This window comes from Microcaecilia unicolor, chromosome 13 (assembly GCF_901765095.1).
Source record: "Microcaecilia unicolor chromosome 13, aMicUni1.1, whole genome shotgun sequence".
In the NCBI taxonomy this organism is placed as follows: Eukaryota; Metazoa; Chordata; class Amphibia; order Gymnophiona; family Siphonopidae; genus Microcaecilia; species Microcaecilia unicolor.
This window is the reverse complement of record NC_044043.1, coordinates 66,661,745-66,674,527: the sequence shown is the minus strand read 5'-3', so window position 1 is coordinate 66,674,527 and position 12,783 is coordinate 66,661,745. Positions and strand designations below refer to the sequence as shown.

Sequence of the window (12,783 nt, the reverse complement as noted above, 5' to 3'; positions counted from 1 at the left end):
GGGCAGAGAGGTCTCTACTGCACATTTGCGAGTGAGTACGACACTCGCCATTTATATTATTGATGATTTGGATGTAGCTCAAGGAGAGTTATATCTGGGTGCAGTATTTCCCTATCCTTGAAGAGTTTATAATTTCATGTTTGTATATGAAGTGACTTGCCCAAGGAGCATTGGTGGGATTTGAACACTGGCTTCCTTGGTTCTGCTTCTGCTGCTCTGATCACTAGGCTGTCTCTCCACTTCGATCTTTATCTACTGTCTTTCAAGATGTACCCGGATGACCTGAGCTCCTTGGCACCTTGCTTAGCATTCTAATTAAGTTACTCTTCCTTCCTTGGACAAACTCAGGCTGTTAGACTGTGCAAGAGCCTGAGACCACAAAACATTAAGGTGCTAAAACTTCATAAATGTGAGAAGTAGCAAAAAGAGCTAAATAGATGCACAGGAAGGGCAGGAACAGAAGCACTCTTGAAATTCCTTGAGCCCTTGTCACAGGATTCAGAGAGACATATAGCTTCTTGAAGGGCTTTCCCTCAACTGCCCTTATGCTCCATCTATATATATATACTAGCCGTTGAGCACGTGTAAACGGCCTAATTTGGAATGGGGGGGGGGTTCCGAGGCCCCCACCCGAGGTCGCCGCTGCTCCGCTCCCCCGGCCCGAGCACTGTCTTTCTTATTGAACTTACACCGCACCACGCAGACGCAGCAGGCACATCAGCAAAGCTGCCATCGAGACGGGCTTCCTTCTCTGCCTGTGTCCTGCCCTCGTGTGACGTAACGCGGCGAGGGCGGGACACAGGCAGAGAAGGAAGCCCGTCCCGACGGCAGCTTTGCTGATGTGCCTGCTGCGTGTGCGTGGTGCGGTGTAAGTTCAATAAGAAAGACAGTGCTCGGGCCGGTGGAGGGGCGGCGGTGGCGGCGACTCCGGGTGGGGGGAGCGGTAGCAGTGACCTCGGGGGGGGAGGGGGAGGGCGGAGCAGTTGCGAGTACATCTGCGGCATGCGCAGTAGAGACTTCCTGCTCTGTCCTGCCCCCCTCATCACGTATTGATGCAGGGGCAGGGCAGAGAGGGAAGTCTCTACTACGCATTTGCGAGTGAGTACGACACTCGCCTTTTATATGTTTGATATCTCTTGGAGCATAAGGGCAGTTATGTAAGGAGAAATGAGGGTAAAAGAGAAAATCTCCATTGAACCCAAGGGAAAAGGAGGCATTCAGAAAACCCAAAGAAGTCTTGCCCTTTAAGAGCTGGGGGAGAGAATACACCAGCAGGATCATGAAATTGTAGGAAGCTGGGTTTCTTTACTCTGCCCAGGAATTGACAATACCCCAATCAGGACAAAAAGAAGAGGGAGCCTACATTTCCGAAGAGCTCCTATAACTTTCTTCCTCGGGATAGTGGAAAAGCGGAAGGTGCAGCCCTTCTCACTTGAGCCGGCTCTGCAGGAACTCTGGGCTAAAGACTGAAAGACAAAATGATGGACCTGGACAGCCTCCTGATTTTTGTGCAGCTCAAGGAAAGGAGCAAAGGGTAGGAATTGGGACAGTGGCAAAGAAGTGAAACTAGGTGAATCTATCTTGATTGTTTTGGTTTTTTTTTTAATCTTCAGTGTAAAACATTCATGGGGATGGAGGATAGTAACATTTGTTTGCTGCTTTTTACTATCTTAGAGGAGGGGCTGCTAAATGCTGGATGTAACCCTTTGAAATCAAGCCAGTCTTTTTTTCATACACTGAGGACTGCTGAAAAACCAGAACAGATATTCAGATGAACTGTTACTAGGCAAAGGAGAATTATACTTAATTACATTACATGAAGTTGAGCTTCTTAGGAGCAGTCTTTCCCAGCTGCAGCCCCTAAAGGTTTTGCTTTGGAAGTCATCATTAAGTTGAGTTTTGAGGCTCGTTTGCATAGAACTTCTGATCTAATTTATCTGACTCTTCTGTGTTTAAAACCCTGGAAGAAGAAACTCGGAACCTTATATGTTAGAAATGGTGAACATGTAGCTCTGAATCTTTTTATGTTTTTGTCAAGCACGGTAGATTGGACTTTAATCTGGTGTTTCACCTTAAGTTAACTGGGGACATGAAATGAAATAAAGAGCCCAGAGCACCATAAAGAATGTCGTCAAATGCAAAGCGCTGATAAGGAAGGCAAAGGGGGACTTTGAAAAACGTTGGAGGCAAAAACACATAGTAAAATTTTTTTTAGGTATACTAAAAGCAAGAACCGGCAAAAGAATTGGCTGGACCGTTAGATGACCAAGGGGTAAAAGGGGCAATCAAGGAAGACAAAGCCATAGTGGAGAGATTAAATGAATTCTTTCCTTCGGTCTTCACTGAGGAAGATTTGGGAGAGATACCGGTGCCAGAAATGGTATTCAAAGCTGATGAGTCGGAGAACAAGATGCTGGGCTTGATGGACCTTTGGTCTGTTCCAGTGTGGCAATACTTATGTACTTATGAGAGGGGAATAGCCTACAGGGTGGATGTCTGCTTATTGCCGCCAGGAGTCCTTTTCACATCTCCTGAGATCACCTTCGGGCAGTACTTATTACAATATCGATCTCTCTATAATAGAATAGAACATAAACCATAAGCCATTATTAAAAAATGTACTTGGGAAAATCCACTGTTTATCTAGGATAAGCAGCATTGAACCTGTTTTACTATTCTGAGATCTTGTCAGGTACTTGTGATCTGGATTGCCACTGTTGGAAACAGGATACTGGACTTGGTGGAACTTTGGTCTGCCTCAGTATGGCAATGCTTATGTTCTTATGTAGGTAATGCCCCAAACATAGACAACACAATGAATTATGTAACTGTTCTCCCTGCTTCCTCTTCATCACCTAGGTTGTATTTTCCTTTACTGTTTACCCTCTCCAATTTGTGTCTCAAACCAGTGATAAGACTAGTGTTGAGACTCTTTGGATCATTTTGAATGGAACCGTTCATGGGACTCGGAAGAGGATTCTTATTACTTTTCAGAAGAGGAGTCTTATGGGATACCTTCTGATTGCTTCTCACCTCGAGAGATGTAAATCTCCACGTGAGGGTCTTTTTGTCAGGGAGATGACTTCTGCCATCCCATTTAAGTTAGAGACAGAGGAAGAGCCCAGAGCAGAAATGTTAACTGTCCTGGACTAAGAGTCTCCACCTAAGGAAGGGTTTTCGGTACCATTCCACCCTATCCTTAAAGATGCACTGATGAAGAACTGGGAATCTCTGTTAGTGCAGATCACGCAGTATCGTATTCAGAAGGCTCCTGGATTCAAGAGGGCTCAACTGCCACACTATTCTCTGGTGGTTGAAACCACCGTCAAATGAGTTAGGAGCTCTAGGACTCATGCCTCGGGATCCCCAAGTAGTAAGGCTTGGACACTAGACTCATTTGGGAGGTAAGCAAAAAGGCCTTGAGTTCATTGCCCATATCTAGTCCTACCAATTCTACAAGAGCCTTTACTTTCAGTCTTTGGTCCGCAGTACACTAAGTCTTGTGGATTCTGTCCCACGGGAGCAGGCTGCAGAGCTTTGTAAGTTGGCCAGTAAGCTGCTGGAGTATAGTAAGCATCTGGCCAGGGGCATATACAACTCTTTTGACATAGTCCAGACTCTCTGCCATGGGTGTGGAGATGCACAGACTCTTCATGGCCGCATGTCTCTGACCTAGAACCAGCAGTTCAGGAGAGATTGGCGGAGTTTGTCACCTTGGCAAGAATCTGGAGATAAGGTAGAAGGGGTTGCAGACCTCATAAAGAAACACACTGATACCATCCGTACCCTGTCTCAGCAACCTTCTGCTGCAGCTCCTCTTCTAGGAGGCTTTAGAGTGGGCCTAGGCATTGACCCAACTACTCTCAAAGGCATAGATTTCCACTGGCATAGAACCCCCAGGCCCAGCATTCTCAGCATCACCATTCTCATCCTCAGTAGCCCCAGCCAGCTCCCCAGTTGAAGCAAGGAACAAGCTTTTGATTGGCTCCAGAAGACCATAGCCACACTCAAAGTAAGCATCCTGGACAGCTTACCAGTAGTAGAGAGGCTGAATTTTTACTAACATAGGTGGCCCCTTGTAATCTCCGACCAATGGGTTCTTTAAATAGTCCATCTCAGTTGCACCCTGCATTGGCGTCAAGACCACAAAATTGCCCACTGAGAGCATCATATATCAACTCTTGGCTGTATCACTAGGAGAAGAAGGGAAGGGATTCTATTCCAGGTACTTCCTTGTGCCCCAAAAAACGGGGGGATTTCATCCCATCCTAGACTTGAGGGCCCTGAACAAATTCCTGATCAAAGAAAAGTTCAGGATGATTTCCATGGGCACCCTCTCATGATTCAAGGAAATGATTGGCTATGCTCTCTGGACTTTCGATACTTCCAGTCATAGGAAGTATCTCAGATTCTGGATAGGAAAAGACCAGTACCACGTTCTATCATTTTGTCTTGCATCAGTTCCCAGGGTATTCACAAAATGTGTCTAGTGGTAGTTGCGGCATATTGTGCATATTGGGAGTATATGTGTTTCCCTATCTGGATGATTGGCTGGTCAAGAGCACATCGCAGGAGAGGGCGTCTGAGTCAATGCGTCTAGCCATTTAGGTGTTGGAGCTATAAGGGTTTGTTATAAACTCCAAGTCCCAACTTTTCCAGGTCCAGTGAATGGAGTACATAGGAGCCCTGCTCGATACATTGCCAGCTCGGGCTTTTCTTCCCCAAGCAAGAGCAGAGACCTTATCAACACTCGCCTCGCAAGTCCAAAGCAGCAAGTAGGTCACACCTTTGCAAATGTTGAGATTGATGGGCCTCAACAGTGTATGTCACTCCTGTGGCACGTCTCCATTTAAGAGAGGCCCATTGGACTCTAGTTTCCAGAGGTCTCGGGCAGCTGGGAATTGAGCGGATGTAATCCATATTCCTCTAGAGTTGACTTATGCCCTTCTCTAGTGGACTATTCGAACGAATTTGACTGTGGGCCTACCATTCCAATTCCACCTCCTCTGAAGGTGCGAACAGATGCACCCAACCTGGGATGGGGAGCTCATGTGGATGGGCTTCACACTTAGGGAAGTTGGTCTGCTCAGGAAACAGATCTCCACTCAACCTTCTTGAGCTTAGGGCCATATGGAATGCTCTAAAGGCTTTCAGAGATCGGCTACAGAACCAATTTATTCTCATTAAAATAGACAACCAGGTTGCAATGTTCTATATAAACAAGCAGGGGTGTACGGGATCCTACCCCTTGTGTCAGGCAGCAGTGGGAATGTGGCAGTGGGCCCTTCTTCATGGAATGGTATTCCTGAGCCACATACCTACCAGGAAAGGACAACTGCCTGACAGGCAGACTGAACAGGGGTTTGCAACTGCACGAGTGGTCTCTCAACATGGGTGTGAGGCACCCCCTCAGTGAATCTTTTTGCCACTCATCTCAACAACAAAGTCCCCCAGTTCTGTTTCAGGCTTAGATAATATGACAGACTAGCATGGGATGCCTTTCTGCTACATTGGGGAGGAGGGAATTCTGTATGCATATCCTCCAATATCTCTCATAGAAAAGACTGCTGAAACTCAAGCAAGACTGGGGAACTGTGATACTAATTGCACCTCAATTGTGAAGCGCTGCGTACGACTGGTAGCACTATAGAAATGATTTATAGTAGTAGTAGTTGTTATTGGATGAGGCAGATCTGGTTTCCTCTTGTCCTCTGAAGATCCATGGAAAATGGAATATTTTCTGGCCCTCATCACGCAGAATGAGGGATGTCTCTGCATTCCAACCTCTATTCCCTGACCTGAGCACAGAATCTGAATCGTTGAATTTGCCAGAGGGAGTCTCCTGCATCTTGCTGGCTTCCAGGAAAGACTCCACTAAGAGGTGTTACTCATTTAGATAGAGGGGGTGTGCTTTCTGGTGTGAGGGCAAGGTCTTACATTCCCTCACCTGCCCTACACAAAAACTGCTTGAGTACCTCCTACACCTCTCTGAGTCTGGTTTGAAAACCAACTCTGTAAATTAATGCTTATCACCATGTAGGAGGTAAGCCCATCTCTGTACAGCCTCTAGTTGCTCACTTCATGTGAGGTTTGTTAACAAAGCACCCTGTGAAACCTCCAACTCTGTCAAGGGATCTCAACGTTGTTCTCACCCAGCTGATGAAAGTTCCTTTTGAGCAACTAGATTCCTGTCAACTGAAGTATTTGACCTGGAAAGTTGTATTTTTGGTGGCGATCATTTCAGCTCACAGTCAGTGAGCTTCAAGCCCTAGTAGCTCATTCAACTTCTAAGTTTCACCACAATAGAGTAGTTCTCCGCACACACCCAAGTTCCTTCCAGAGGTAGTGTCCGAGATCCATCTTAATCAGTCAATCATCCTTCCAACATTTTTTCCAAAACCACATGCAAATCCTTGTGAGAGTGTATTGCATACCTTGGATTGCAAACAAGCCTTAGCCTTCTATCTGGAGCGGACTAAAGCCCAACTTTTTGTTTCTTTTGACCCAACCGAATGGGGTGACCATCGGCAAATGCACAGTTCTAATGGCTAGCATTGCATCTCCTTTTCTCATGCACAGGCTGGACTGACTCTGGAGGATCATGTCAAGGCTCATAATGTCAGAGCTATGGCTACTCAGTAGCCCACTTGAGGTTAGTCTCCATAGAGAAGTTTTGCTAAGCTGGATGTAATCTCTGTTCACAACATTCACATCTCATCACTGTCTTGAGAAGGATACCCAACTTGACAGCCAGTTTGAACAGGCAGTCCTGAAGAATTGTTTGGAGTCTAGACTCCAACTCCCCCCCCAGGCCCAGTTTTGTTTAGCTCCGGGCTGCACCTTCACAACAAGCATGTAAATAGTGTCAGGTTAATTGATTTAAACGGCCTCGACGTTTTAAGACCCTATTGTCCTAGCATTGTTATTAAAGAATCTTTTGTTGCGTATAACGTACATACAACATCAATGGTATGATAACAACAAGATAATACATCATACAGAATGCATGGAAAACATCTCCATCCCACCCGTGTGTAGCATTGTTGTTTTTGGTGAGGCCTGGTAGCTAGGGATTCCCACCTAAGAATACAATGGCCTGCTTGTCCTTGGAGAAAGCAAAGTTACTCACCTGTAGCAGGTGTTCTCCGAGTATTCTCACATACTCTCCCACCTCCCCTTGGAGCTGTATTCTTTAGCTTTTGATAAATGGCTGATGTCGGATGGGAAGGCACCAGTGCATGTGTGGTGGGATGCTGCTAGGAAGTTCTAAGTTATCTCACTAATCAGCATGTGCATCACCCAGCTGTGAGAATACTTAGCCTGCTGTCCTCGGAGAACAGCTGCTACAGGTGAGTAACTTTGTTATATCCCCAGTCCTTGAGCTCTCAGTTGTAGACTTGTGTTTAGCAGTCCTATGTAGAGAGAGACACTTAAAGCCATAGGAGCCAACTTTTCAAATGATTGGGGGTGCTGATTTTATTTTTATTTTTTACAGGCAATGCGTTCTCTCCCCCCCCCCCCCCCCCCCACCTTAAAATCCTGTCTGCTGCAGTGTTCACCTCGGCAGTGGCAGCGCCACTCATAGGCTGCCTGCAACCTGCACCAGGACTTCTTCCCTGAACAGTCCCACCCCTCAGTCCCAATGAGATGCAAATTTAAAAACTGACATATTCAATCACTATACTATAGGTAACAAATACAAATAAAACAAAAAATGGAAAATATAATATCAGGTCAGGACAGTATACTGCTGTTATGGTATTCTGTTCTGACGCGAGAAAGGAGGGTTTGGTCTCCAAACATTAGTCAAAAATGTATTAAAATTAGTCCAATAAAGATATCCCCTTACTTCCATTTCTGTATTTATTAACACAGCTACCACACTACTTTATCCTAACTAAAAATAAAATTCATTTTTCCTACCTTTGTGGTCTGGCTTTTTACTGTTTATAATTGTGTTGGTCCCAGTCTCTTGTTTCTTCTTTCCTCGATCTTAACTCTCCCCCCTTTCCATCCAGCGTCTGCCCCTCTCTCTCCCATTTCCATCCAGCGTCTGCCCCCTCTCTTCCCTCTTTCCATCCAGCATCTATTTTCTCCATCCATGTGTAGTTTTTCTCCTCTTTTCCCTTTCCCTCATCTCTGTCAGTATGCATCTCCTTCCTTTCTTCACTCCCCTCCATCCATATGCATCTCCTTCCTCTCTCTCTCTTCTCTTCCCTCTCCTCCATCCATGTCCACCATTTTTCCTCTCTCTCTGCCCCGCCATCCATGTTCATCTCACTTCCTCTATTCCCTCCCCTCCATCCATGTCCAGCATTTCTCCTCTCTTCCCCTCCATCCATGTGCATCTCCTTCCTCTGTTTTCCCTCCCTTCCATCCATGTGCATCTCCTTCCTCTGTTTCTATCCCCCCTCCATCCATGTCCAGCATTTCTCCTCTCTCCCCTCCATCCATGTGCATCTCCTTCCTGTCTTCCCTCTCCTCCATCCATGTCCAGCATTTCTCCTGCCCTCCCCTGCATCCATGTCCAGCATTTCTCCTCTCTCCCCTCCATCTATGTGCATCTCCTTCCTCTGTTTTCCCTCCCCTCTATCCATGTGCATCTCCTTCCTCTGTTTCTCTCCCCTCCATCCATGTCCAGCATTTCTCCTCTCTCCCCTCCATCCATGTCCAGCATTTCTCCTGCCCTCCCCTGCATCCATGTCCAGCAACTCTCCTCTCTCCCCTGCCCTCTTCCTCCATCCATGTGCAGCAACTGTCCTCTCTCTCCCCTGCCCTCTTCCCCCATCCATGTCCAGCGATGCTCCTCTGCCCTCCCCTCCATGTCCAGTGACGCCCCAAACCCCACCTGCCCCCCGAGTTCCAGTTCCAACCCGCCCTCTTCTCCCTCAACAGCCCTCCTTGCCTTCCTGCAGCCCAGCCAGCGCTTAAAACTCATTTACCTGACTGAAGTTGTGACTGCAGAAGAAGCAGAGTAGAGCAGGGCGGCTCACCTTCAGCCTTCCCCTTCTCTCTCAGCGCTCCCGCCCTCATTTCCTGTTTCCGCAAGGGCGGGACGCTGAGAGAGAAGGGGAAGTCTGAAGGTGAGCCTGCTCTACTCTGCTTCTTTTGCAGTCACAACTTCAGTCAGGTAAAATGAGTTCTAAGCGCTGGCTGGGCGGCAGGAAAGCAAGGAGGGCTGTTGAGGCAGAAGAGGGCGGGTAGGTCGGGCTGGGGACGTTGGAACCGGAACTTCAGATGACTGACAGCCGGGAAAATATTGGGGGTGCTCAAGCACCCACTGAATCGGCTCTTATGCTTAAAGCAACCAATTCTATGTTAAAGCCCCAGACCTCTAAGATTTTTGTGAGTACATAGTGTCTGATGTTTTGCATGCTAGTTTACTGTTCCATTCTGAGAAATGCCTAGTTAGGTCACTTCCTGTGGTCTCAAGGAGCAAAGGTACATTTCAAGCAATAACTTGCCCCTGTACCTCTCCTTCACTGGGTTATACAGTAGCCAGTATTTGAATTGCAAATTGTCATCTTTCAAGAAAGGCTGATTGTGTGCTTTTATATGATTAACCATAGTGTGGGCCTGAACTTGCTGCTGTTTCATCTGCCTTTGTCTGAACTTTCCTCCACTTCTTCAAGCATGAAACAGCTTGTACCCATTTCATCATCTTTGTTGGTGTATTTTTTTTCTCCTAGGTCAATCTTGGAAAAGGAAGGACCAAGGTCACTGTTTCGAGGGTTGGGTCCAAACCTAGTCGGAGTTGCTCCATCAAGGTAAAGGTGCTTCAGTTAACTGTTTATGTCCAGACACGGACTGTAGTGTAGTTTGTGCAAGCCCTGTGTGGCTTGAAGTGATGTATCTGCTCACTGTTCTGGGCTTTAATCTCCCAGCACTCGCACAGCTGCCACCCGGCCCTTTCAGTTCTACCCCATACATTTAGAATATGTTGACTGGCATGCTCAGAGGCAGAGGCCGCATTTTCAGACCCTGCTTTTTAAAGCATTAGGCTGCAGCAAGATACACTTATTTCTAAGAGTTCAGTAGTTATTCTTAGACACTTAAACTAGTCAATTAAAAAATCTAGGTGTTCATTAGGCAGTAAATATGATTCTCCCTCCACAACTTTTCTAAACTTGTACAAACATGGAGGTGATTCTGAAAAGCAGTTATCAAAATGGTGTTTGGTAAGCACTGAAAGCTCTTTTAAGATAAGATTAAAGGACCTGAACATGTAAAGCAAGATACTGAAATACCAAAGAGATGTTAATGCATTAGAAATAGATATTTTAATGAAAGGAAAGCCTAGAGCAAGGGATCATGATATGAGGCTCCAGCAGGTAGACTGAGGAGCAACATTTGAAAGAGAGCAGTGGATCCACTGAACACCCTCTCAAACAATAACAGACTTTAAGAATGCATGGAATACGCTTTGCAAATAGTGTGATAGTGGAAGTATAATCTAGAGATACTACAGGCCATGGGGGAGATGGGGTGGATACCAGTAGACTATAACTCCTAGAGTAAGGATAGTAAGATAAAAAAAAAAAAAAAGCCAATCACCAGGTTGTTTTAGCAGCTCTAAATTAGGGTATGGTGGGCCTGTCTGATAGGCTTCATAGAACTAGTCAGGGCTTAATTTCTGGGGGGAACGGCCTGGAACCTAGTTATTTTCAGACTCCAGGTGGTCTGTTCCCACCCTTCTTTTCTAGGCAGCCTGCAGGAAAGAGGAGAGGGGGGAATATGCCTGGAGCTGAGCAGAGAACGGTCACGCTACTCCCTAATCCAGCCCCCTTCTCCTGTTGCTCCTGCCCCAACTCACCTGTCCTGTCCCCCACCTCTCCCAATTCCACTTTTGTCTACAAATGAAGCACTGGAACTAGTAGCAATCAACTGAACTTAATCTGTTTAGAAACATGATGATAAACTATGAAAGTAGGGTCCCATCTACTGTGTATAAAAATGTAATACGGCAATTTGATATGTGATAATTATCAACAATTGTTAAATATGCCTTTATGTGAATACAGCTACAACTTTCCAGAGACCAGTTGGGTTGGAGCAGTAGGTTAGTGATGGCAGGGTGCCACCCAGAAAGGTCATGAGGACGTAGAAGGCTGGATATTTGGGCAACAACCATGTAGTATTGGTAGTTTATTTAGGGAGTCTTTTACTAAGGTGCGTTAGCATTTTTAGCTCGCACAAAAAATCAGCTGGCGCTAAACGCAGAGACGCCCATTATTTTCCTGTGGGCATCCCAGCGTTTAGTGCCACCTGATTTTTAGCGCTCGCTAAAAATGCTAACGCACCGTAGTACAAGACCCCTTTAGATTGTTACAAAGTTACATGGTAAGAAATACAATGGAAGGAGTGCCGGGTGTGACCTGAACAGGGCATCTTGTGTTCTCATCTACCCAAAATAAAATAGTAGGAAGATATTTCTTATCCAACAAAGTGTGTGTGTGTTCGGGGGGGGGGGGGGGGGGGGGGGGGGTGTCAGCTTCATGCAGTTACACTCTGAGTGGCAGCTGGGATATATTCTTATCAGCAAGGCCAGGAGTAAGTGGGCAGACAAGTTAGTCTTGCACTGTGAGCAGATTCCTTCAAGGTTTCCTCTTCTGCAATAAAGTGCATCACACCAGTGCATATTGGACTATCCTATCAGTAAATTCTGATCCAGGCAGCAGTTAGCCACAGTCATTTTGCCTTTCATGTCTCCCCGATGTGTGACAGATCAGCTGGGAAAGCTAATAATATACTGTGATGCATAGGGTAGGTATAGAAAAAAAGGAAGCCATCTTGTCTCTCTGTAGGTCTGGTGAGTACAGTGAGCAATTGTGAAGACCACATCTACAAAAGACATTGATGAGGTACAGAAAGTTCAGAGTTACCAAACTAGCATATAGCCTGCACTATAGCCATGCACAGAAACTAAGTCCGCAAGATTGCTCTAGAAGAAATAGGATCCAGTAGATTCAATCACTTACCAGAAGGTAGCCTTTTCCATAGATTAAAAAAGAACAAGGAGTCAACATATGTAGCTGAAGAGAGTGGGGTTCAAAATAAATGTGAAAAAAAGAAGCTTTTTCATCGCGAGGTTATGGGAACAGATTCTGTGAAGGTTCCTGGTGCCAAAACAGTGGCAGAATTAAACCATTTGAGACAAACATAAAGGGGCCTTAGTGGTGGACAGCAGGAGAAGATGGCATATAGAATAAGATCTGTTGGTATTGATGCTAATATACAGTCTATGGGTTGGACCAGAGTGGTTTCTTTCTGCCACTATTTTCTGGGCTTATGTGCCAGCTCTGGAGGGCAGCAGTGTCGCTTGCTGTGAGTTTTAATGTTCCATTGACATTAATTTGTCTTCTTTTGCACACAGGGCTGTTTACTTTGCCTTCTATTCAAAAGCCAAGGAGCAGTTCAATGCTGTTTTTGTTCCCAATAGTAATGTGGTGCACATGTGCTCAGCTGGGACTGCAGGTAAGACTCCTGACTCTGTAAAGCTCCTCCGTTAAAGGGAAAGGTATTGTTGAGCTACATGATATGAACGTGCTGTTTAGACGAAGCTTCCCTGTTGCAGCTGCGGGGATAAAAAGGGGGAGGGGGGGAGATCATAGATTTGATATACCACCTTTCTGTGGTACAGCCAAAACAGTGTACATATATTCAGGTACCTTCTTTGTCCCTAGTGGGCTCACAGTCTGTTTTTGTACCTGGGGCAATGGAGGGTTAAGTGATTTGCCCAGAGTCACAAGGACCTGCAGTGGGAATCAAGCCAGTTCCCTGGGT

At 46.0% G+C, this 12,783-nt stretch overlaps 1 protein-coding gene across 1 annotated transcript in view; it reads left to right on the top strand.

The window, feature by feature from the left end:
* Positions 1–12,783, top strand: part of SLC25A33 (solute carrier family 25 member 33) — a 63,774-nt gene that overhangs the window by 39,272 nt on the left and 11,719 nt on the right. The window contains 2 exon segments of the mRNA XM_030185647.1: positions 9,690–9,767; positions 12,374–12,474. Coding sequence (XP_030041507.1) covers positions 9,690–9,767; positions 12,374–12,474 — 179 coding nt within the window.